This window comes from Oncorhynchus gorbuscha, linkage group LG05 (genome assembly GCF_021184085.1).
Source record: "Oncorhynchus gorbuscha isolate QuinsamMale2020 ecotype Even-year linkage group LG05, OgorEven_v1.0, whole genome shotgun sequence".
Lineage (NCBI taxonomy): Eukaryota > Metazoa > Chordata > Actinopteri > Salmoniformes > Salmonidae > Oncorhynchus > Oncorhynchus gorbuscha.
In genome coordinates, this window is record NC_060177.1 from 39,952,930 (window position 1) to 39,980,529 (window position 27,600).

A 27,600-nucleotide genomic window follows, 5' to 3' on the forward strand; every position below is an offset into this window, starting at 1 on the left:
TTAAGAAGATCAAGGAGTTTTGAGACAAAGAGGCTATGGACATCACATGCCCTGCACCAAAGTCAAGGGCAGGACAGAAACAGGCTCTCTCCTAACACGCATGCAATACGTTGCTGCTACTATCTTTTTTATCCTGCTTACTCAGCCACTTTACCCCTGATTGTATGCGTATAGAGTTGAAGTCAGAAGTTTACATATACCTTAGCCAAGTACATTTAAACTCAGTTTTTCACAATTCATACCCACTGGGAATGTGATGAAGTAAATTAAAGCTGAAGTAAATCATTCTCTCTACTATTATTCGGTTTTGGAGCAGTGGCTTCTTCCTTGCTGAGTGGCCTTCCAGGTTATGTCGATATAGGACTCGTTTTACTGTGCATATATATATTTTTGTACCTGTTTCCTCCAATGTTATGCAGGTGAATGAGGACCCAAAAGCGACTTGGCGAAAACAGAGTCTTTATTCCAGTAAAGGAAATATGTAAAACTCCTAGACAAATCGGAGCGGTAAACAAAGCATAAAAAACAATTCCACTCGTAATGACGAGGACAGACTGGAGACTCGACCATAAACTGTAGGTTGCCTCGGGAAGGGACTGACCGTAGCAGACTCAGACACCTGCTCACCACGCAGCATCTGAGGGAAACACGACACGACAGGGCGAGACAAAGACACAGCACGGTGAACAATATACAAGGATCCGACAGGACAGAAACGGAAAACAAGGGGACAAATAGGGACTCTAATCAGGGGAAAAGATAGGGAACAGGTGTGGAAAGACTAAATGATTGATTAGGGGAATAGGAACAGCTGGGAGCAGGAACGGAACGATAGAGAGAAGAGAGAGAGGGAGGGAGAGAGAAAAAAAGGGAACGAACCTAAAAAGACCAGCAGGGGGAAAACGAACAGAAGGGAAAGCAAAATGACAAGACAATATAAGACAAAACATGACAGTACCCCCCCCACTCACCGAGCGCCTCCTGGCGCACTCGAGGAGGAATCCTGGCGGCAACGGAGGAAATCATCAATCAGCGAACGGTCCAGCACGTCCCGAGACGGAACCCAACTCCTCTCCTCAGGACCGTAACCCTCCCAATCCACTAAGTATTGGTGACCCCGTCCCCGAGAACGCATGTCCATGATCCTACGTACCTTGTAAATAGGTGCGCTCTCGACAAGGACGGGAGGGGGGGAGGGAAGACGAACGGGGGTGCGAAGAAAGGGCTTGACACAGGAGACATGGAAGACAGGATGGACGCGACGAAGATGTCGCGGAAGAAGCAGTCGCACAGCGACAGGATTGACGACCTGGGAGACACGGAACGGACCAATGAACCGCGGAGTCAACTTACGAGAGGCTGTCGTAAGAGGAAGGTTGCGAGTGGAAAGCCACACTCTCTGGCCGCAACAATACCTAGGACTCTTAATCCTACGTTTATTGGCGGCTCTCACAGTCTGTGCCCTGTAACGGCAAAGTGCAGACCTCACCCTCCTCCAGGTGCGCTCACAACGTTGGACAAACGCTTGAGCGGAGGGAACGATGGACTCGGCAAGCTGGGATGAGAACAGAGGAGGCTGGTAACCCAGACTACTCTGAAACGGAGATAACCCGGTAGCAGACGAAGGAAGCGAGTTGTGAGCGTATTCTGCCCAGGGGAGCTGTTCTGCCCAAGACGCAGGGTTTCTGAAAGAAAGGCTGCGTAGTATGCGACCAATCGTCTGATTGGCCCTCTCTGCTTGACCGTTAGACTGGGGATGAAACCCGGAAGAGAGACTGACGGACGCACCAATCAAACGACAGAACTCCCTCCAAAACTGTGACGTGAATTGCGGGCCTCTGTCTGAAACGGCGTCTAACGGGAGGCCATGAATTCTGAACACATTCTCGATGACGATTTGTGCCGTCTCCTTAGCGGAAGGAAGTTTAGCGAGGGGAATGAAATGTGCCGCCTTAGAGAACCTATCGACAACCGTAAGAATCACAGTCTTCCCCGCAGACAAAGGCAGACCGGTAATGAAGTCTAGGGCGATGTGAGACCATGGTCGAGAAGGAATGGGAAGCGGTCTGAGACGACCGGCAGGAGGAGAGTTACCTGACTTAGTCTGCGCGCAGTCCGGACAAGCAGCCACGAAACGGCGCGTGTCACGCTCCTGAGTAGGCCACCAAAAGTGCTGGCGAATAGAAGCAAGAGTACCTCGAACGCCGGGATGACCAGCTAACTTGGCAGAGTGAGCCCACTGAAGAACAGCCAGACGAGTAGAAACAGGAACGAAAAGAAGGTTACTAGGACAAGCGCGCGGCGACGCAGTGTGCGTGAGTGCTTGCTTAACCTGTCTTTCAATTCCCCAGACTGTCAACCCGACAACACGCCCATAAGGAAGAATCCCCTCGGGATCAGTAGAAGCCACAGAAGAACTAAAAAGACGGGATAAGGCATCAGGCTTGGTGTTCTTACTACCCGGACGGTAAGAAATCACAAACTCGAAACGAGCGAAAAACAACGCCCAATGAGCTTGACGAGCATTAAGTCGTTTGGCAGAACGGATGTACTCAAGGTTCTTATGGTCTGTCCAAACGACAAAAGGAACGGTCGCCCCCTCCAACCACTGTCGCCATTCGCCTAGGGCTAAGCGGATGGCGAGCAGTTCGCGGTTACCCACATCATAGTTGCGTTCAGATGGCGACAGGCGATGAGAAAAATAAGCGCAAGGATGAACCTTATCGTCAGAGTGGAAGCGTGGGATAGGATGGCTCCCACGCCTACCTCTGAAGCGTCAACCTCGACAATGAATTGTCTAGTGACGTCAGGAGTAACGAGGATAGGAGCGGACGTAAAACGTTCTTTTAGAAGACCAAAAGCTCCCTGGGCGGAACCGGACCACTTAAAACACGTCTTGACAGAAGTAAGAGCTGTGAGAGGGGCAGCAACTTGACCGAAATTACGAATGAAACGCCGATAGAAATTAGCGAAACCTAGAAAGCGCTGCAACTCGACACGTGACCTTGGAACGGGCCACTCACTGACAGCTTGGACCTTAGCGGAATCCATCTGAATGCCTTCAGCGGAAATAACAGAGCCGAGAAAGGTAACGGAGGAGACATGAAAATAGCACTTCTCAGCCTTCACGTAGAGACAATTCTCTAAAAGGCGCTGGAGTACACATCGAACGTGCTGAACATGAATCTCGAGTGACGGTGAAAAAATCAGGATATCGTCAAGGTAGACAAAAACAAAGATGTTCAGCATGTCTCTCAGAACATCATTAACTAATGCCTGAAAAACAGCTGGCGCATTGGCGAGACCAAACGGCAGAACCCGGTACTCAAAATGCCCTAACGGAGTGTTAAACGCCGTTTTCCACTCGTCCCCCTCTCTGATGCGCACGAGATGGTAAGCGTTACGAAGGTCCAACTTAGTAAAGCACCTGGCTCCCTGCAGAATCTCGAAGGCTGATGACATAAGGGGAAGCGGATAACGATTCTTAACCGTTATGTCATTCAGCCCTCGATAATCCACGCAGGGGCGCAGAGTACCGTCCTTCTTCTTAACAAAAAAAACCCCGCCCCGGCCGGAGAGGAAGAAGGCACTACGGTACCGGCGTCAAGAGACACAGACAAATAATCCTCGAGAGCCTTACGTTCGGGAGCCGACAGAGAGTATAGTCTACCCCGAGGAGGAGTGGTCCCCGGAAGGAGATCAATACTACAATCATACGACCGGTGAGGAGGAAGGGAGTTGGCTCGGGACCGACTGAAGACCGTGCGCAGATCATGATATTCCTCCGGCACTCCTGTCAAATCGCCAGGTTCCTCCTGAGAAGTGGGGACAGAAGAAACGGGAGGGATAGCAGACATTAAACACTTCACATGACAAGAAACGTTCCAGGATAGGATAGAATTACTAGACCAATTAATAGAAGGATTATGACATACTAGCCAGGGATGACCCAAAACAACAGGTGTAAAAGGTGAACGAAAAATCAAAAAAGAAATAGTCTCACTGTGGTTACCAGATACTGTGAGGGTTAAAGGTAGTGTCTCATATCTGATACTGGGGAGATGACTACCATCTAAGGCGAACATGGGCGTAGGCTTGTCTAACTCTCTGAAAGGAATGTCATGTTTCCGAGCCCATGCTTCGTCCATAAAACAACCCTCAGCCCCAGAGTCTATCAGGGCACTGCATGTAGCACCCGAACCGGTCCAGCGTAGATGGACCGACATAGTAGTACTGGATCTAGATGGAGAGACCTGAGTAGTAGCGCTCACCAGTAGCCCTCCGCTTACTGATGAGCTCTGGCTTTTACTGGACATGAATTGACAAAATGTCCAGCAAGTCCGCAATAGAGGCACAGGCGGTTGGTGATCCTCCGTTCCCTCTCCTTAGTCGAGATGCGAATACCTCCCAGCTGCATGGGCTCAGTCTCAGAGCCAGAGGAGGGAGATGGTTGCGATGTGGAGCAGGGAAACACCGTTAACGCGAGCTCTCTTCCACGAGCTTGGTGACGAAGATCTACCCGTCGTTCTATGCGGATGGCGAGAGCAATCAAAGAGTCCACACTGGAAGGAACCTCCCGGGAGAGAATCTCATCTTTAACCTCTGCGTGGAGTCCCTCCAGAAAACGAGCGAGCAGCGCCGGCTCGTTCCAGTCACTAGAGGCAGCAAGAGTGCGAAACTCTATAGAGTAATCCGTTATGGATCGATCACCTTGGCATAGGGAAGCCAGGGCCCTAGAAGCCTCCCTACCAAAAACTGAACGGTCAAAAACCCGAATCATTTCCTCTTTAAAGTTCTGGTAATTGTTAGAACAATCAGCCCTTGCCTCCCAGATAGCTGTGCCCCACTCTCGAGCCCGGCCAGTAAGGAGTGATATGACGTAAGCAACCCGAGCATGTTTGGGGCAAATCCAACACAACACATGACTGAGTACCACTCTTCATATTTTCCAGCCCGGTGGTGGCTGCATCACATTATGGGTATGCTAGTCATCAGCAAGAACTAGGGACTTTGTTAGGATCAAAAAAATGGAAAACAGCTATAAGCAGAGGAAAACCTGTTTCATGCTTTCCAACAGACACTGGGAGACGAATTCACCTTTCAGTAACCTAAAACAATAATATAATACACAAAGCCAAATCTACACTGGAGTTCCTTACCAAGACCCCATTGAATGGACCAGAGTGCCCGAGTTACAGTTTTGAATTAAATCGCCTTAAAACTCTATGACAAAACTTGAAAATGACTGTCTAGCAATGACCAACAATCAACTTGACAGAGCTTGAAGAATTTTTAAAAGAATAATGGGCAAATATTGCACTATCCAGGTGTGGAAAGCTCTTAGAGACTTAACCAAAAAGATTCACAGCTGCAATTGCCACAAAAGGTTATTCTACAAAGTATTGACTCAGGGGTGGGAAGACTTACACAACTGTTCAAAAGTTTGGGGTCACTTACAAATGTCCTTGTTTTTAAAAGAAAAGCACATTTCATATCATATCAACATAGATCAGAAATACATTGTAGACATTGTTAATGATGTAAATGACTATTGTAGCTGGAAACGGCAGATTTGTTAATGGAATATCTACATAGGCGTACAGAGGCCCATTATCAGCAACCATCTCTCCTGTGTTCCAATGGTACATTGTGTTAACTAATCCAAGTTTATTATTTTAAAAGGCTAATTGATCATTAGAAAACCATTTTGCAATTATGTTAGCACAGCTGAAAACTGTTGTTCTCATTAAAGCAGCAGCACATCTGGCCTTTAGACTAGTTGAGTATCTGGAGCATCAGCATTTGTGGGTTTGATTACAGGCTCAAAATGGCCAGAAACAAAGACCTTTCTTCTGAAACTCATCAGTCATTCTTGTTCTGAGAAATGAATGCTATTCCATGCAAGAAATTGCCAAGGAACTGAAGATCTCGTACAACGCTGTGGACTACTCCCTTCACAGAACAGCACAAACTGGCTCTGACAAGAATAGAAAGAGGAGTGAGAGGCCTCGGTGCACAAATGAGCAAGAGGACAAGTACATTTGAGTGTCTAGTTTGAGAAACAGATGCCTCACATGTCCTCAACTGTCATCTCCATTAAATAGTACATGCAAAACACCAGGCTCAACATCAACAGTGAAGAGGCATCTCCGGGATGCTGGCCTTCTAGGCAGAGTTCCTCTGTCCAGGGTCTGTGTTTATTTGTCCTTCTTAATATTTTATTTTTATTGGCCAGTTTGAGATACATTTGAAGTCGGAAGTTTACATATACCTCAGCCAAATACATTTAAACCCAGTTTTTTACAACTCCTGACATTTAAACCGAGTAAAAAATCCCTGTTTTAGGACAGTTAGGATCACCACTTTATTTTAGGAATGTGAAAAGTCAGAATAATTGTAGAGATTTTATTTCTTTCATCACATTCCCAGTGGGTCAGAAGTTTACATACATTCAATTAGTATTTGGTAGCATTGCCTTTAAATTGTTTAACTTGTGTCAAAAGTTTAGGGTAGCCTTCCACAAGCTTCCCACAATAAGTTGGGTGAATTTAGGCCCATTCCTCCTGACAGAGCTGGTGTAACTGAGTCAGGTCTGTAGGCCTCCTTGTTCATACACGCTTTTTCAGTTCTGCCCACAAATGTTCTATGGGATTGAGGTCCGGGCTTTGTGATGCCACTCCAATACCCTGACTTTGTTGCCCTTAAGCCATTTTGCCACCACTTCAGAAGTATACTTGGGGTCATTGTCCATTTGGAAGACCCATTTGCAACCAAGCTTTAACTTCCTGACTGATGTCTTGAGATGTTGCTTCAATATATCATAATTTTCAATTCCTCATGATGCCATCTATTTTGTGCACCAGTGCCTCCTGCAGCAAAGCTCCCCAACAACATGATGCTGCTCCTCCCCCTTTTCCCTCCAAACATAACAATGGTCATTATGGCCAAACAGTTCTATTTTTGTTTCATCAGACCAGAGGACATTTCTCCAAAAAGTACAATCTTTGTCCCCATATGCAATTGCAAACCGTAGTCTGGCTTTTTTATGGCTGTTTTGGAGCAGTGGCTTCTTCCTTGCTGAGCGGCCTTTCAGGTAATGTCGATATAGGGCTCATATTTCTGTGGCTATAGATTCTTTTGTACCTGTATCCCCTAGCGTCTTCACAAGGTCTTTTGCTGTTCTGAGATTGATTTGCACTTGTTGCACTAACGTACGTTCATCTCTAGGAGACTTAACATCTCCCTCTTGAGCAGTATGATGGCTGCGTGAGCCCATGGTGCTCATACTTGCGTGCAATTGTCTGTACAGATGAACATGGTACCTTCAGGCATTTGGAAATTGCTCCCAAGTATGAACCAGACTTGTGGAAGTCTACATTTTTTTCTGAGGTCTTGGCTGATATCTTTTGATTTTCCCATGATGTCAAGCAAAGAGGCACTGAGTTTGAAGGTAGGCCTTGAAATACATCCAAGTGTATACCTCCAATTGACAATTGAAATTATTTTCTGGAATTTTCCAAGCTGTTTAAAGGCACAGTCAACTTAGCGTATGTATACTTCTGACCCGCTGGAATAATCTGTCTGTGAACAATTGTTGAAAAAATGACTTGTGTCATGCACAAAGTAGATGTCCTAACCGACTTGCCAAAACTATAGTTTGTTAACAAGAAATGTATGGAGTGGTTGAAAGACGAGTTTTAATGACTCCAACCTAAGTGTATGTAAACTTCTGACTTTTGCTTTTTTTTGCTGTTTGCTTTTTTTTGCTGTTTGCTTTTTCTTTGCAACTCTATCTAGAAGGCCAGCATCACGGAGTCGCCTCTTCACTGTTGTGTTTTGCGGGTATGATTTAATGAACCTGCCAATTGAAGACTTGTGAGGCATCTGTTTCTCCAACTAGACACTCTAATGTACGTGTCCTCTTGCTCAGTTGTGCCTCCCACTCTTCTTTCTATTCATTGTTTCTGGCCAATTTGAGCCTGTAATAGAACCCACTAACGCTGATGCTCCAGATAATCAACTAGCCTAAAGGCCAGTTTTATTGCTTCTTTAATCAGAACAAAACATTTTCAGCAGTGCTAACATAATTTCAGAAGGGTTTTCTAATGATCAATTAGCCTTTTAAAATTATAAACCTGGATTAGGTAACACAATGTGCCATTGGAACACAGGAGTGATGCTTGCTGATAATGGGCCTCTGTAGATATTTAAAAAAATGCAATTTCCAGCTACGATATTCCTTTACATCATTAACAATGTCTACACTGTATTTCTGATCAATGTTGATGTTCTTTTAATGGACAAAAAAAATGGATTTTCTTTTAGAAACAAGGACATTTCTAAGTGACCCCAAACTTTTGAACAGTAGTGTATGTATTCAACATTTTAACTTTATTATTATGGGTTATTTTGAGTAGATGGGGAGAAAAACATCCATTTCATCCATGCTGTAACACAACAAAATATGGAATATGTCAAGGGGTATGAATACTTTCTGAAGGCACTGTAGACATTAAGAAGTACTGAACCCAGAGTAGAATCTTGCGGGATGCCTTTTATTAAATAAGGGATAAATAAACAAAGTGATTGTTGTAAGTACAGTGTGTATTCTGTTAGGTATACTTTGAAAACAGTACTTCAGAATAAAAAACAAATTATCTTTTGCTTTCGACTTCTCCAGGTGCAAAGTCATTTGGCTTGTTCTCCTGCTTCATTAATGGGGAGGAGAGGGAACAGAGTCACAGAGCCATCAACAGGTGAGATATACCTTTATTATCATCATCACATCATTATTGTCTTGGTCACCATCTTTGTTGTCATCAACTGCACTACTGCTAATGAAATTTGGCAGGTATTTATACAAAGTGACTTATTAAGAACATACTTTCGGTATATAAACTGAGCAAAAAAAGAAACAGCCCTTTTTCAGGACCCTGTTTTTCAAAGAAATTTGTAAAAATCCAAATAACCTCACAGATCTTCATTGTAAATGGTTTAAACATGCTTATTCAATGAACCATAAAAAATTCATGAACTTGCACCTGTGGAACGGTCGTTAAGACACTAACAGCTTACAGATGGTAGGCAATTAAGGTCACAGTTATGAAAACTTAAGGACACTAAAGAGGCCTTTGTACTGACTCTGAAAAACACCAAAATAAAGATGCCTATGGTCCCTGCTTATCTGCGTGAATGTGCTTTATGCATGTTGCAAAAAGACTACAGATGTGTCCAGGGCAATACATTTTAATGTCCGTACTGTGAGATGCCTAAGACAGCACTACAGGGAGACAGGACAGACAGCTGATCGTCCTCGTAGTGGCAGACCACATGTAACAACACCTGCACAGTATCAGTACATCCAAACATCACACCTGCGGGACAGGTACAGGATGGCAACAGTTACACCAGGAATGCACAATCACTCCATCAGTGCTTAGACTGTCTGCAATAGGGTGAGAGAGGCTGGACTGAGGGCTTGTAGGCCTGTTGTAAAGCAGGTCTTCACCAGACATCACCGGCAACAACATCGCCTATGGGCACAAACCCACCGTTGCTGGACAAGACAGGACTGGCAAAAAGTGCTCTTCACTGATGAGTGCGGTTTTGTCTCACCAGGGGTGATGATCGGATTCGCGTTTATATCATCGAAGGAATGAGCATTACACCTAGGCCTGTACTCTGGAGTGTGATGGATTTGGAGGTGGAGGGACTGTCATGGTCTGGGGCGGTGTGTCACAGCATCATCGGACTGAGCTTGTTGTCATAGCAGGCTATGTCAACGCTGTGTGTTACAGGGAAGACATCCTCCTCCCTCATGTGGTACCCTTCCTGCAGGCTCATCCTGACATGACCCTCCAGCATCACAATGCCACCAGCCATACTCCTCATTGTGTGCGAGATTTCCTGCAAGACATGAATGTAAGTGTTCTGCCATGGCCAGCGAAGAGCCCGGATCTCAATCCCATTGAGCACGTCTGGGACCTGTTGTGAGGTCTAGGGCCAGATACTGACTGTTACTTTTTATTTTGACCCCGCCTTTGTTCAGGGACACATTATTCATTTCCGTTCGTCACAAGTCTGTGAACTTGTTCAGTTTATGTCTCAGTTGTTGAATCTTGCTATGTTCATGCAAATATTTACACGTTAAGTTTGCTGAAAAGAAACACAGTTGACAGTGCGAGGACGTTTATTTTTTTTGCTGAGTATAGCTTATGTGGAAATTGAACCCACAACTACATCCTAGCACTGATTAAACAAAGTCATACTTACACAGAGCACTTTGGTAATCCTACCACTAAAGTAATTGACCTTTTGCACTTCAGCCTTGCTTTGTAGTATTTAGTAAGGTGTCTTGTAAAGTTATCCTCCATAACAAATAGATTTGACACGCCAAATGAGTCTCTTGGAATCAATAGAGCAGAAAAACCTATGGATAGTTGTGTCATTCCACAAATGGGGAAGTTTATATTTTCAGTAGAAATTGTGCACAAATATTGCATTTTAAAAGACTGTTACAGTATATTAAATTAAATTTCATTTAATGTTGACCACATGGACATGTCAATAAATAAAAAAAATTATGAATTGCAAAAAATCTGCATTTTGTAATGTCACTTGCCATGTGACTTCTGGGAAGATTTTACCCACTTAACCTCAACATTTCTCCACGTTTTCACCATCATTGGAAAGCCATAGTTATGTTTTTGCATTGGCAAAGTAATTTCCAAAGATCATTGATTTCATGAGATTAGTGATTAATTTATGTCTGGCCCTCATATAAAGGTCAACCCTTTTTATGTGAACTGAACTCTCATTTTAATATGGTGAAACTATTCTTTTTTAAAGGGATGCTGCGAGATTTGGGGATTTAGCTCTTTATTCTACTTACCTAGTCAGATGAACTCATCAATACCATTGTTATGTCTCAGCATGCAGTTTGAAGGTAATTGTCACGTTCGTCATAGTGAGGAGACCAAGGCGCAGCGTGATATGAATACATCTTCTTTAAAACCTCTTTTCGACGTTTTGGTGCGCATCCACTTGAATTTTGCCTACATTTCGACCGAAATGTGGCTATTTTGAGAACCGAAAGACACAGACTTGAAAACTAAACGCTGTTTTAGTAAGTATAATCCCTTCCAGGTCTTTTGATGGAAGAACAACAAAGGTAAGGGAATATTTATGTGTTAATTTTGGGTTTCTGTCGACTCCAAGATAGAGGAGGCATAATGATACCTTTGGAGCGCCGACTCCTAGTATAGCCTAGTGAACGCAACCTGTAACGTTAAAAATAAATGTAACACAGCGATTCCATTTAGAAGAAGTGTATCTTCCTATACATATGTAAAACATGCATATTTAGTCAAAGTTTATGATGTGTATTCCTTGTTAGCTGACGTTATCTGCCGGAGCTATTTCATTTCTCCTGACATTTTAGTAGCATTTTTTGAACGATGCATCATTGTAAACAGAGATTTATGGATATATATTGCAGATTATTGAAAAAGAAATGAATGTACTGTGTAACATGTTATATTACTGTCATCTGATGAAGATTTCAAAAGGTTAGTGAAATTATTATTTTTTTAATCCTGCGTTTGTTGATTGCATATTTTTTCCTACTTGGCTATGCTAATGAGCTATGTCTGCGGTGGTGGTTTGACATAAATATGTGCTATGTTTTCGCCATAAAACATTTTAGATATCTGACTAGCTTTAATTCAATACCCTGCATGTGTATTTTAATGAACGTTTGAGTTTTAACTAATACTATTAGCATTTAGCGTAGCGCATTTGCATTTCCAGAGCTCTAGATGGGACGCCTGCGTGCCAGGTAGAAGCAAGAGGTTAACAAATTGTCTCTCAAAGCATGAACAGGTTCTAAAATCTGACATGTTGTTCTGTCTGGTTATTTGCCCCTGTTTCTGTGACGGCTACAGGTTCGTCCCTCGCCATGATGACGAGCTGGAGTTGGAGGTGGATGACCCTCTACTTGTGGAAGTACAAGCAGAGGATTACTGGTATGAAGGCTACAACATGCGTACAGGAACCCGCGGCATCTTCCCTGCTTACTACGCCATAGAGGTCGCCAAGAAGCCAGAGTGCTTCAAAGGTTCAGTGCTTTGATCCCTGCTTATTTAGACAGTGCTAAAATGCTAAATGAATATTTGCAGCACTTTAAAGGGGCCATCTGTAGTTCAAACAATAACAAAGCCAACACCCTGCATTTGATTTGGTAAACCACACTACAGGCTGATCCAACTTTGATGTAATGTCCTTAAAACAAGTCAAAATGAGGCTCACTAGTGTGTATGACCTCCACGTGCCTGTATGTCCTCCCTACAATGCCTGGGCATGCTCCTGATGAGGTGGCGGATGGTCTCCTGAGGGATCTCCTCCCAGACCTGGACTAAAGCATCCGCCAACTCCTGGACAGTCTGTGGTGCAACGTGGTGTTGGTGGATGGAGCGAGACATGATGTTCCAGATGTGCTCAATTGGATTCAGGTCTGGGGAATGGGCGGTCCAGTCCATAGCATCAATGCCTTCCTCTTGCAGGAACTGCTGACACACTCCAGCCACATGAGGTCTAGCATTGTCTTGCATTATGAGGAACCCAGGAGGAACCCAGGGCCAACCGTACCAGCACATGGTCTCACAAGGGGTCTGAGGATCTCATCTCGGTACCTAATGGCAGTCAGGCTACCTCTGGCGAGCACATGGAGGGCTGTGCGGCCCCCCAAAGAAATGCCACCCCACACCATGACTGACCCACCGCCAAACCGGTCATGCTGGAGGATGTTGCAGGCAGCAGAACGTTCTCCAGACTCTGTCACATATGGCACGTGCTCAGTGTGAACCTGCTTTCATCTGTGAAGAGCACAGGGCGCCAGTGGCGAATTTGCCAATCTTGGTGTTCTCTGGCAAATGCCAAAAGTCCTGCACCGTGTTGGGCTGTAATCACAACCCACACCTGTGGACGTCGGGCCCTCATACCACCCTCATGGAGTCTGTTTCTGAACATTTGAGCAGACACATGCACATTTGTGGCCTGCTGGAGGTCAATTTGCAGGGCTCTGGCAGTGCTCCTCCTGCTCCTCCTTGCACAAAGGCGGAGGTAGCGGTTCTGCTGCTGGGTTGTTGCCCTCCTACGCCCTCCTCCACGTCTCCTGTTGTACTGGCATGTCTCCTGGTAGCGCCTCCATGCTCTGGACACTACGCGGACAGACACAGCAAACCTTGCCACAGCTCGCATTGATGTGCCATCCTGGATGAGCTGCACTACCTGAGCCACTTGTGTGGGTTGTAGACTCCGTCTCATGCTACCACTTGAGTGAAAGCACTGCCAGCATTCAAAAGTGACCAAAACATCAGCCAGGAAGCATAGGAACTGAGAAGTGGTCTGTGGTCCACACCTGTAGAACCACTCCTTTATTGGGGGTGTCTTGCTAATTGCTTATAATTTCCACCTGTTGTCTATTCCATTTGCACAACAGCATGTGAAATATATTGTCAATCAGTGTTGCTTCCTAAGTGGACAGTTTGATTTCACAGAAGTGTGATTGACTTGGAGTTACATTGTGTTGTTTAAGTGTTGCCTTTATTTTTTTGAGCAGCGTATATAGAGAGGTAGAAACAAACTGCTTACTGCACAGAAATGGTGCAACCATGATGATCACATACAGTAGATATACGTGATCACAGAGAAATGGGAGTTGACATGTCATTCTCATTGAAAGCAAGTCTGATAAGATGTAGATATGTTCTATGTACAATATTTCTATGCTCCCCCTCCATAAGTTATATTTTTGTGTCTTTTTACATTCAGTTCTGCACACCAGCTTCAAACAGCTGATAATACATTATGTTTCCAGTTCTCACTAAAGTCATGCTCCAATGAGCGCTTCATTAGGTAGATAGCCAGCTAAACTTTTCTTAACGCTAATCCTCCAAGAACCAGGCTGGAGATATAATTTGAAGATTGAATTTCAGAAGTCTAAAACTGTACGCACAAAAATTAGAAGCACAGCATGACAAAAGGTAAGTATGATATTCTCATATACACTACCGGACAAAAGTTTTAGAGTTCTATTTTGTAAATTGTAGAATAATAGTGAAGACATCAAAACTATGACAACACATATGTAATCATGTAGTAAACAAAAAAGTGTTAAACAAATCTAAATATATAAAATATTTGAGATTCTTCAAATAGCCACCCTCTGCCTTGATGATAGCTTTGCACACTCTTGGCATTCTACTCAACCAGCTTCACCTGGAATGCTTTTCCAACAGTGTTGAATGAGTTACCACATATTCTGCTTTTCCTTCACTCTGCGGTTCGACTCATACCAAACCATCTCAATTAGGTTGAGGTCGGGTGATTGTGGAGGCCAGGTCATCTGATGCGGCACTCCATCACTCTCCTTCTTGGTAAAATAGCCCTTACACAGCCTGGAGGTTGTTGGGCCATTGTCCTGTTGACAAACAAATGATAGTCCCACTAAGCCCAAAGTAGATGGGATGGTGTATCGGTGCAGAATGCTGTGGGAGCCATGCTGGTTAAGTGTGCCTTGAATTCTAAGTAAATCACAGACAGTGTCACCAGCAAAGCACCCCCACACCATAACACCTCCTCCTCCATGCTTTACGATGGGAAATACACATGCGGAGACCGTCCGTTCACCCACATCGCGTCTCACAAAGACATGGCGGTTGGAACCAAAATTCTCCAATTTGGACTCCAGACCAAAGTACAAATTTCCATTGGTCTAATCTCCATTTCTCGTGTTTCTTGGCCCGAGCAAGTCTGTTCTTCATATTGGTGTCCTTTAGTAGTGGTTTCTTTGCTGCAATTCGAACACGAAGGCCTGATTCACAGTCTCCTCTGAACAGTTGATGTTGAGATGTGTCTGTTACTTGAACTCAGTGAAGCACTTACTTGGGCTGCAATTTATGAGGCTGGTAAATCTAATGAACTTATCCTGGTAACTCTGGGTCTTCCATTCATGTGGTGGTCCTCATGAGAGCCAGTTTCATCATAGCGCTTGATGGTTTTTGCAATTGCACTTTCAAAGTTATTGAAATTTTCTGTATTGACTGACCTTCATGTCTTAAAGTAATGATGGACTGTCGTTTCTCTTTGCTTATTTGAGCTGTTCTTGCCATAACATGAACTTTTACCAAATAGGGCTATCTTCTGTATACCACCCCTACCTTGTCACAACACAACTGATTGGCTGAAATGCATTAAGAAGGAAAGAAATTCCACAAATTAACTTTTAAGAAGGCACACCTATTAATTGAAATGCATTCAAAGTGACTACATCATGAAGCTGGTTGAGAGAATGTCAAGAGTGTACAAAGCTATCATCAAGGCAAAGGGTGTCTATTTGAAGAATCTTGAATATCAAATATATTTTGATTTGTTTAACACTTTTTGTTTACTACATGATTACATATAAGTCACTTGGCTCTGTCATAACCTCACATGGTCTCTCCTATCATTGCTATGCAGACGACACACAATTAATCTTCTCCTTTCCCCCTTCTGATGACCAGGTGGCGAATCGCATCTCTGCATGTCTGGCAGACATATCAGTGTGGATGACAGATCACCACCTCAAGCTGAACTTCGGCAAGACGGAGCTGCTCTTCCTCCCGGGGAAGGACTGCCCGTTCCATGATCTTGCCATCACGGTTGACAACTCCATTGTGTCCTCCTCCCAGAGCGCTAAGAACCTTGGCGTGATCCTGGACAACAAACTGTCGTTCTCAACTAACATCAAGGCGGTGGCCCGTTCCTGTAGGTTCATGCTCTACAACATCCGCAGAGTACGACCCTGCCTCACACAGGAAGCGGCGCAGGTCCTAATCCAGGCACTTGTCATCTCCCGTCTGGATTACTGCAACTCGCTGTTGGCTGGGCTCCCTGCCTGTGCCATTAAACCCTACAACTCATCCAGAACGCCGCAGCCCGTCTAGTGTTCAACCTTCCCAAGTTCTCTCACGTCACCCCGCTCCTCCGCTCTCTCCACTGGCTTCCAGTTGAAGCTCGCATCCGCTACAAGACCATGGTGCTTGCCTACGGAGCTGTGAGGGGAACGGCACCTCAGTACCTCCAGGCTCTGATCAGGCCCTACACCCAAATAAGGGCACTGCGTTCATCCACCTCTGGCCTGCTCGCCTCCCTACCACTGAGGAAGTACAGTTCCCGCTCAGCTCAGTCAAAACTGCTCTGGCTCCCCAATGGTGGAACAAACTCCCTCACGACGCCAGGACAGCGGAGTCAATCACCACCTTCCGGAGACACCTGAAACCCCACCTCTTTAAGGAATACCTAGGATAGGATAAAGTAATCCTTCTCACCCCCCCCTTAAAATATTTAGATGCACTATTGTAAAGTGGTTGTTCCACTGGATGTCATAAGGTGAATGCACCAATTTGTAAGTCGCTCTGGATAAGAGCGTCTGCTAAATGACTTAAATGTAAATGTAAATGTACATATGTGTTTTTTCATAGATCTGATGTCTTCACTATTTTTCCACAATGAATGAGTAGGTGTACTGGTAGTGTATATATAGATACATGTAGAATTGGATGTATCAAAGCTAAACAGTAACACATAACATGTTTGGAGAGAATAATGATTTACAGGTCTCACAAAGTAGATATAGGCTACTAATAGTCCTTTGTAGATAGGGCATTTTACATGGAGGTGAACATCCAGGATGAACCAAAATAGACTAAACAGGTAGGACACAGGTGAGTATACTAACACAAATATACATTTGCACATACATACATCCATGCTGATTAGTTTACATGATGATTAAAGAGAGAAATATTAATAGCAATGGGGCTAGCTAACTGCCAAGCTAAACACCATACATTTCAATGGGGTCAGCTAATCCCGTTTTATCTAGCGATCTTTTGAACATCATTAAAGTAATACATGGTGAAATAATGAGAAGAACACATTAACACACATTAACAAGGAATAACAAAACCTTTAACCTGTTACTCCTACCCCTTACTTTTTCGAACATTCTGTTAAAAATCGCACAACATTTCAGCGCCCTGCTTCTCATTCCAGGAATATAGTATATGCATATGATTAGTATGTGTGGATAGAAAACACTCAGACGTTTATAAAACTGGTTAAATCACAGCTGTGACTATAACAGAACGTGCGTTTCATCGAAAAGCGCAGGAAAATCTGATCACTGAAAATGCGAAAATATATCCATGCGCCACTAGAACCCTTTGTTGAATGTGAACCACATTAAATGGGGCCGAGGTTGCAATTACCTACAGCTTCCACACGATGTCAACAGTCTTGTCATTTGCCTACGATTTGTTTCTTGGTCAAACGGACGCAAGGTAGCGCCTTTCTTCTGGTCTCCGACCGGATATTTTGGTTGAGATTTACCCAGACATTATTTCCAGACGTACAGCTATAGAATATACATTGCCTCGTGATCAATTTGATCGCTTATTAACGTTTACTAATACCTAAAGTTGCATTACAAAAGTATTTCAATGTGTTTTGTGAAAGTTTATCGTCGACTTTTTTAATTTAAAAAAATGACGTTACGTTATAAAACGCTATTTTTTTCCTTGATCACAGTCTTCATAGATCGATATCTAGGCTATATATGGACCGATTTAATCAGAAAAAAAAGACCCAATAGTGATGTTTATGGGACATCTAGGAGTGCCAACAAAGAAGATGGTCAAAGGTAATGAATGTTTTATATTTTATTTGTGCGTGTGTAGCGCCGACTATGCTAATTATTTTGTTTACGTCCCCTGCAGGTCTTTTGGGGTGTTACATGCTATCAGATAATAGCTTCTCATGCTTTCGCCGAAAAGCATTTAAAAATCTGACTTGTTGCCTGGATTCACAACGAGTGTAGCTTTAATTCAGTACCCTGCATGTGTATTTTAATGAACGTTTGAGTTTTAACGAGTGCTATTAGCATTTAGCGTAGCACATTTGCATTTCCAGATGTCTAGATGGGACGCCTGCGTGTCGGGTAGGAGCAAGAGGTTAAACAGGTCAACATTCACAAAGCTTCTGGACCAGACATTATCAGGACGTATACTCAAAGCATATGCGGACCAACCGTCAACTGTCTTCCCTGACATTTTCAACCTCTCCCTGACAGAGTCTGTAAATACAACCCTGTTGGCTGCTTGACCTACCTGTACCCAAGGAAGCAAAGGTAACCTGCCTAAATGATGATCGCCCCGCCTCACGTCAGTAGCCATGAAGTGCTATAAAATGCTTGTCATGGCTCAAATCAACAGCATCCTCCCAGACACCCTAGACCCACTTCAATTCGCATACTGCCCCAACAGATCCACAGATGAGGCAATCTTAATCACACGGCCCTTTCTCACCTGGACAAAATAATCACATTTGTGAGAATGCTGTTCATTGACTACAGCTCAGCATTCAACACCATAGTGCCCACGAAGCTCATCACTAAGCTAAGGACTCTGGGACTAAACACCCCCATCTCCAACTGGATCCTAGACTTCCTGATGGGCCGCCCCCAGGTGGTAAGAGTAGGCAACAACACATCTGCCATGCAGATCTTTAACACTGAGGCCCCTTAGGGGTGTGTACTTAGTCCCCTCCTGTATTCCCGGTTCACCCACGACTGCATGGCCAAACACAACTCCAACACCATTATTAAGTTTGCTGACAACACAACAGTGGTAGGCCTGATCACTGACAACGATGACATGGCCTATAGGGAGGAGGTCAGAGAACTGGCAGTGTGGTGCCAGGACAACAACCTCTCCCTCAATGTGAGCAAGACAAAGGAGATGATCGTGGACTACAGGAAAAGGCGGGCCGAACAGGCCCCCCATTAACATCAACGGGGCTGTAGTGGAGCGGGTCGAGAGTTAAGTTCCTTGGTGTCCACATTACCAACGAACTATCGTGGTCCACACATACCAAGATAGTCGTGATGAGGGCACGACAAAACTGTGTCCCCCTCAGGAGACTGAAAAGATTTGGCATGGGACCCCAGATCCTCAAAAGGTTCTACAGCTGCATCACTGCCTGCTATGACAACTGCACAGGGCATCTGACCATAAGGTGCTACAGAGGGTAGCGCGAACGGCCCAGTTGTCAGGACTTCCACCGAAGGTGGCTCCTCTCCATGTTCGGGCGGTGCTCGGCGGTCGTCATCGCCAGCCTACTAGCTGCCACCGATCCATTTTTCCTTTTTGTTTGTCTCTGTCTGTTTTGTTTACACCTGTGTCCATTTAGTTGATTTCGGTGGGTTTATTAACCTCCGCTGCCTGCTAGTCTTTGTGCAGGATTGTTTGCTGTGGTTACTTTGTTTGGGGTGCGTGTTTGCACCACAGGGTTTTCTTTCTCACGGCAGTTGTACCGTTTTGGTATGTGTTTCGGAGTAGAGGGTTCTCCTCCGTGTGTAGTGTTTAATTCCCTGTATGTGGCGACCTCATTTGGGCATGCCCCCCCCCCATGTTGTTGTTGAGGTGGGTCTTCTGAATAAACGATTGTGCCACTGGGACTTCCTTGCTCTCCTGCTCCTGATTCCTGCACCTCCCTCCTTCTAGGAGGCACGTAACACCAGTACATCATCTGGGCCAAGCTTCCTGCCATCCAGGACCTATATAATAGGCAGTGTCAGAGGAAAGCCCATAAAAGTGTGAGAAACTCCAGACACACAGCATAGACCGTTTTCTCTGCTACCGCACAGGAAGCGGTACTGGAGCGCCAAGTCTAGGACTAAAAGGCTTCTACCCCAAAGCCATAAGACTGCTGAACAATCAATAAAATTGCCACCAGACATTGACCCCCCTCCCTTTTGTACACTGCTGCTACCCGCTGTTTATTATCTATGCATAGTCACTTCACCCCTACCTACATGTACAAATTATTTCAACTAACCTGTACCCGCACACACTGACTCGGTACCGGTGCCCCTTGTATATAGTCTCTTATTGTTATTCTTATTGTGTTATTTTTTATTATTATTTTAGTCTACTTGGTAAATATTTTCTTAACTCTTTTTGAACTGCACTGTTGGTTAAGGGATTGTTAGTAAGCATACACTTGTTGTATTCGGCGCATGTGACAAATTAAGTTTTATTTGATTTGAATATGAATACTTACAGATGTCAAATTATTAGTTACAGGATTGTGAAGGAATGTTGCTTACCTCTAGGATAGTTAAATGGTTTTGAGTTACTATGCTGCAATATACGAAAACAGGTGAGGGTAAATCTTTATGCGTCCATGACAGTTATTGATGGTACAATTATTCTCTTTTATATTTGCTTTTGTCATTAGAAACCATGAAATGGCAGAGCTATTTCTACATATTGCACCTTTAAATGTACTGTAGCATCCATAGTTTATATATATATATTTTATCTTTCTCTATCTCTCTCTCCCACAGTGAAGAGCAGTGAATGGATAGACAGATACCACATGAAATTCCTGGGCTCGGTCCAAGTGCCCTACCACAAAGGCAACGATGTTCTGTGTGCAGCTATGCAGAAGGTATGGGGAGGTGCTGTGTGTGTGTGCTTGTGAAAGAAAGAGTGAGAGTGTAGAAAGATTGAGAAGATAGAAAGAGTGTGAGAGAGATGTCAACTGGCACATTACCAATGAAAACCATAATCTTTAACTGAGAGAGAGGAGGAGGAAGAGACAGATATGGATGAAGAGACAGATGGATTGAGTAGGAAGATGGGAAATAATGGGGGTGAAAGTGTGAGAGGTAAACAGTATAGTACATTCTCTATGAAAATAGTATTCTATTACACCATTGGTTGGGGTCGGAATTAAGAATTGAATTCAACGCATTCATTTAATACATCCCTAAGGAAGAAAATTGTAATTTAATTTTAATTAAAGGAAGTAAATTAATTCAAAGCAACTCAAATAAGACATGAGTGTCATTCCTTTGATTCAACCACATAGTTTGATTCTTATACATTATTGGTTACAATTTTGTATTCGTGTACTAATGTGTAGAATAAATAAGCCATTTGAATTCAATTTAAAGTCTGTTTCCTGTGGGGTGTGGGCAATTCAAATTCAATTCAAATTTAAGAATAGAATTCGCAACTCATTTCAGAATTGACCTCAACCCTGTATAACACAAACAGGCATTGACAGTAGAATAATGTTAGATCACAAATTAGAAATGTTAAGACAGGAAATCATTAAAACATAATAGAAAATAAAAGAGGACAGAGGCAGGTTGAAAAGAGGCATTGCTCAAAAGCAACACTACAGGACCAAAAGTATGTGTACACCTGAACGTTGTACATCTCATTCCAAAATCATGGGCATTAATATGGAGTTGGTACCCCCTTGGCTGTAATAACAGCCTCCACTCTTCTGGGAAGGCTTTCCACTAGATGCTGGAACATTGCTGTGGGGACTTGCTTCCATTCAGCCACGAGCATTATTCATTTTAATTTATTTAACCTTTATTTAACTAGGCATTAGTGACATCAGGCAGTGATGTTGGGTGATAAGGCCTGGCTTGCAGTCGGCGTTCCAATTCTTCCCAATTGTGTTCGATGGGGTTGAAGTCAGGTCTCTGAAGGCCAGTCAAGCTTTTCCACACCGATCTCGACAAACCATTTCTGTATGGACCTTGCCTTAGGCACAGGGGCATTGTCATTCTGAAAGAGAAAAGTGCCTTCTCCAAACTGTTGCCACAAAGTTGGAAGCACAGTATTGTCTAGAATATCATTGTATGCTGTAGCGTTAAGATTTCCCTTCACTGGAAACTGTGGGGCCTAGCCTGAACCATGAAAACAGCCCCAGATCATTATTCCTCCTCCACAAAACTTTACAGTTGGCACTATGCATTGGGGCAGGTTGCGTTCTCCTGGGATCCACCAAACGCAGATTCGTCTGTCGGACTGCCAGATGGTGAAGTGTGATCCATCACTCCAGACAACACGTTTCCACTGCTCCAGAGTCTAATGGCGACGAGCTTCACACCACTCCAGCTGATGCTTGGCATTGGTGCATGGTGATCTTAGGCTTGTGTGTGGCTGCTCAGCCATGGAAACCCATTTCATGAAGCTCCAGACTAACAGTTGTTGTTCTGGTGTTGCTTCCAGAGGACAGACAATTTTTACACGCTACACACTTCAACACTCGGCGTTCCCGTTCTGTGAGCTTGTGTGGCCTACCACTTTGCGGCTGAGCCCTTGTTGCTCCTAGATGTTCCCACTTCACAATAACAGCACTTACAGTTGACCGGGGCAGCTCTAGTCCCTGAGCTCTTCAGTAAGGCCATTCTACTGCCAATGTTTCTCTATGGAGATAGATTTTTTTGTGTGCTCATTTTTATACACCGGTCAGCAACGGGTGTGGCTCAAATAGCTGAATCCACTAATTTGAAGGAGTGTCCATATACTTTTGTATATATAGTGTGCATTTCTAGCTGAGATGCCACTATAATTTTAAGACCAATAACTCACATATTTCCCTGTTCATGTTCTAAATGTTCTCAATTCCAATTAAATGAATAAGGGTGCTTTTTTTAAACATATAAATTCAATATCTAAACCGGGATGCTGATGCTGTTTTGATTGTCACCAGATTGCCACCAATAGAAGTATGACAGTGCAGTATAACCCACCTTCATCTTGTATCCTTGAGATCAACATGAAAGGCGTGAAGCTCCTAGTCCAGGATGACTACTATGCCTCTGACAGAGTAAGACTTCCACACTCAAATGCACACACATTGTAAACATCCACGCGCATCTGCACATGCACACCACATACACACACACGTGCGTGCACACACGGACACACGGGACAGGTACACAGACAGACATACTCAGATTTATGCACACACTCAACACATGCATTTGCATCACACACACACTCACACACACACTTGTTAAGGCACACCTTCAGCGCATGTTAGAAAGACAGCAGTTTAGTTTGGACCAAAGTACAACTACAAAACTTTGCGTCTGGCTTGCAAGACTAGATACAAAGAGATGTTTTATCCAAACCGCTGATCAGCAAGATCACACTGAGGGAAATATTCCCAGTAAAGAAGGTTGATAACGTCTCAGTGTGGGCACTACAGGGTATTTCAGTCCACACATCTTAATCCAGTTGTATTGTATAGAAGCAAGTGAGAATTTGGCAACAGCGGTGCCCACCTAAACTGAAGTAAAGCTATGTAACTATCAGTGGGTTCTTTGTTGACATTAAGGCTATGATTTGTTTTAATAGCTAATCTAATTTGCCAAGCATAAGGTTCACTAGCTACAGCTCCTACAGATGATGTGGTGTAAGCGGATAGCAAATTCCATGAGAAATGCAGTTGTTGACATGGAGGGTGGATACTTTTTACCCCCAACACCTGTTTTTCAGAGCCATAGAATATGGTCAATGAGGTTTGTACCAAACAATTATGTTGCATTCATATGTAGTGTGCATTGCCTTGGGACATCACAGTTTCCCATTGTTACCCCCCCCCCTCCCCATGGTCCCAGGCGATGCGCTTATTTTGAAGAAATTCCTTCCAAAATTTAAGGACTCAAATCCACCACTAGTTTATAATATAGATGTGTGTCTGTCTGTCATCACAGAGTAACCAGTGCAGCCACTTCTTCCAGTTGAAGAATGTTTCCTTCTGTGGCTATCACCCTAAGAACAGCAAGTAAGTACCTGGACCTGGATTAAATTATGCCAGTCACTGTATTCAAATAAAAATGTGCTTTTTGGGAGAGTCATAGCGCAAGCAGTGGAGGAAATGGAGAAAAAATAATCACTCTGGGTACCTTCCATTGTAAAGTCTGCATTTTTACATGTCAAAATTATTTTACTCCAGGAACCTGGTTCCCTCTGGGGTTTCGCTCCTCTGACCCCTGTACTTTCTTCTTCTTCTTTTACCCATGTGTGGTTTGTATGTTTTCCCCTTAGGTACTTTGGCTTCATCACAAAACACCCAGCTGACCAGAGATTTGCCTGTCATGTGTTTGTGTCTGAAGATTCTACTAAACCCCTGGCAGATTCTGTTGGGTGAGGTTTGAGGACTTTGTTTCTGGCTTAAAAAATATACATATCATGTCACTCTTTTGCTCTTTGTCCCTCTTTTATATTGTCAGAGGTTTCAAGAGGTTCTTAGCCATAGTGGGTCAATTATAACCAACATTGAACAATGTCTCAACACGAGGTGATCTCTCGTTAAACCGATCAACCTGAAAGGTTTGATGTGGATGTTTCTTGGGTGCAGTAATGAGTACAGCGAGTAAGGTAGCGTTGCTATGGAGAGAACAATGTTTTGAAGTTGTGGACTTCAAAATAAATTGCATTGGTCGCATACACATATTTTGCAGATGTTTTCGCGGGTGTAGCGAAATGCTTATGTTCGTAGCTGTAATACCTAGCAGTAATACCGAACAAAACCAAAACAGAAGAAGGAAGGAATTAAGAAATATTATAACGAGCAAGGTCAGAGTCCGGAATATAATTATATGTACAGTCCGTTCGGAAAGTATTCAGACCCCTTGACTTGTTCCACATTTTGTTACGTTACAGCCTTATTCTAAAATGTATTTAAAAAAAAACGTCTACACACAGTACCCTATAATTACAAAGCAAAAATAGGTAAAAGATATATATAACATTATATATATATAATGTTAATGAAAAAATGAAATATCACATTTACATAAGTAAGTACTTTGTTGAAGCACCTTCGGCAACGATTACAGCCTGGAGTATTCTTGGGTATGGAGCTACAAGCTTGGCACACCTGTATTTGGGTAGTTACTCCATTATTCTCTGCAGATCCTCTCAAGATCTGTCAGGGTGGATTGGGAGTGTTGCTGCACAGCAGGTTTATTAAGAGATGTTCGAGATGTTCGACCGGCTTCAAGTCCAGGCTCTGGCTGGGCCACTCAAGGACATTCAGAGACACGTCCCGAAGCCACTCTTGGCTGTGTATTAGGGTCGTTGTGCTATTGGAAGGTGAACCTTCGCCCCAGTCTAAGGTCCTGTACTATGCTCCGTTCATCTATCCCTCAAACCTGGTACCCTTCTGTGCCTCGACACAATTCTGTTTCAGAGTTCTACAGACAATTCCTTTGACCTCATGGCTTGGTTGTTGCTCTAACATGTACTGTCAACTGTGGGATCTTATATAGACAGGTGTGTGCCTTTCCAAATCATGACCAATCAATTGAATTTACCAGAGCTGGTGGTGTAATCAAGGTGTAGAAACAAGTCTCATAACAATACCTACAGTTTTGGCAAGTCGGTTAGGACATGTACTTTGTGCATGACACAAGTAATTTTTCCAACAATTGTTTACAGAGAGATTATTTCACTTATATTTCACTGTATCAATTCCAGTGGGTCAGAAGTTTACATACACTAAGTTGCCTGTGCCTTTATATATCTTGGAATATTCCCCAAAAATATGTCATGGCTTTAGAATCTTCTGATAGGCTAAATTGACATCATTTAAATTGTCAATTGGAGGTGTACCCTTGGATGTATTTCAAGGCTTACCTTCAAACACAGTGCCTCTTTGCTTGACATCATGGGAAAATCAAAAGAAATCAGCCAAGACCTCAGAAAAAATCTGCAGACCTCCACAAGTCTGGTTCATCCCCGGGAGCAATTTCCAAACGCCTGAAGGTACCATGTTCATCTGTACAAACAATAGTACGCAAGTATAAACACCATGGGACCACACAACCATCATACCTGTCACGTTCTGACCTTTATTTCCTTTGTTTTGTCATTATTTACTATGGTCAGGGCGTGAGTTGGGGTGGGCAATCTGTTTGTTTTTCTATGATTTGGGTATTTCTATGTTTCGGCCTAGTATGGTTCTCAATGAGAATCATACTTAGGTAGCCTGGGTTTCACTGAGTGTTTGTGGTTGTTTGTTTCCATGTCTGTGTTTTTCACCACACGGTACTGTTTTGGGTTTCGTTCATTCCACGTTTATTGTTTTTGTATTCAGTTGTTCATGTGTACATTTTCATATTAAAAGATCCATGGACACTTACCACGCCGCATATTGGTCCTCTGATCCTCTTCGGAAGAAGAAATCCCTTACAATACTGCTCAAGAAGGAGACACGTTCTGTCTCCTACAGATGAATGTACTTTGATGTTAAAAGTGCAAATCAATCCCAGTCCAAAATCGACATAACCCGAATGCCCGCTCAGGAAGGAAGAAGCCACTGCTTTAAAACCGCCATACAAAAAGCCAGACTACGGTTTGCAATTGCACATGGGGACAAAGACGGTACTTTTTGGAGAAATGTCCTCTGATTATAACAGAACATGGCCAAGATGTTCAAATGTTCATAAATGACCAGCATGGTCGAAAAATAATAAGGCAGAATAGTTAAAACGGGAGCAGCAGCATGGCCAGGTGGACTGGGGACAGCAAGGAGTCATCATGTCAGGTAGTCCTGAGGCATGGTCCTAGGCCTCAGGTCCTCCGAGAGAGAGAAAGAGAGAATTAGAGAGAGCACACTTAAATTCACACAGGACACCGAATAGGACAGGAGAAGTAAACAATTTATAGGCAATGCTACCAAATACTAATTGAGTGTATGTACATTTCTGACCCACTGGGAATGTGATAAAGAAATAAAATATGATGTTTTTTTACGTTTTTGCAAATGTATTGAAAATGGAGTACAAAGATATCTTAGTTACATAAGTATTCACACCCTGAGTCAATACATGTTATAATTACCTTGGGCAGCGATTACAGCTGTGATTCTTTCTATGTAAGTCTCTAAGGGCTTTGCACACCTAGATATTACAATATTTGACCATTATTATTTTCAAAATAGTTCAAGCTCTGTCAAGTAGTTCGTTGATCATTGCTAGGCGACCATTTTCAAGTCTTGCCATCGATTTTCAAGACGTTTTTCAGCCAAAAATGTAGCTCGGCTACTCAGGACAATTCACTGTCTTCTTTGTAAGCAACTCCAGTGTATATTTGGCTTTGCCTTTTTCGGCTATTGCACTGCTGAAAGGTGAATTCATCCCCCAATGTCTGATGGAGAGCAGTATGAAACAGGTTTTCCTCTAGGATTTTGCCTGTGCTTAGCGCCATTCCATTTAATTTTTAATCATGAAAAAACACCCCACTCCTTAATGATTACAAGCATACCCATAACATGATGCAGCCAACACTATGCTTGAAAATATGGTGAGTGGTACTCAGTAATGCGTTGTATTGGAGCTGCCAAACATAACACTTTGTATTGAAGACAAAACGTGAATTGCTTTGCCCCAATTCTAGTAGTATTACTTTAGTGCCTTCTTGCAAACAGGATGCATGTTTTGGAATATTTTAGCATCCCACCTCGCCAACAGCCAGTGGAATTGCAGGGCGCGAAATTAAACACTACCGAAATCCCATAAATAAAATTCCTCAAACATGCAAGTATTTTACACCGTTTTAAAGATAAACTTCTTGTAAATCCAGTCACAGTCTCTGATTTCAAATAGGCTTTACTGTGAAAGCACATCAAATGATTATGTTAGGTCAGCACCTGGTCACAGAAAACCATAATGCCATTTTC

General features: G+C 43.4%; 1 protein-coding gene across 1 annotated transcript in view; it reads left to right on the plus strand.

Moving 5' to 3' along the window:
* Positions 1–27,600, plus strand: part of LOC124034876 (C-Jun-amino-terminal kinase-interacting protein 1-like) — a 90,779-nt gene that overhangs the window by 57,275 nt on the left and 5,904 nt on the right. Inside the window, exons 7-12 of the mRNA XM_046348283.1 lie at positions 8,681–8,756; positions 11,943–12,115; positions 20,450–20,553; positions 22,621–22,737; positions 23,630–23,700; positions 23,964–24,062. Of these exons, the coding sequence (XP_046204239.1) occupies positions 8,681–8,756; positions 11,943–12,115; positions 20,450–20,553; positions 22,621–22,737; positions 23,630–23,700; positions 23,964–24,062 (640 nt within the window). The remainder of the gene's footprint in view (positions 1–8,680; positions 8,757–11,942; positions 12,116–20,449; positions 20,554–22,620; positions 22,738–23,629; positions 23,701–23,963; positions 24,063–27,600) is intronic.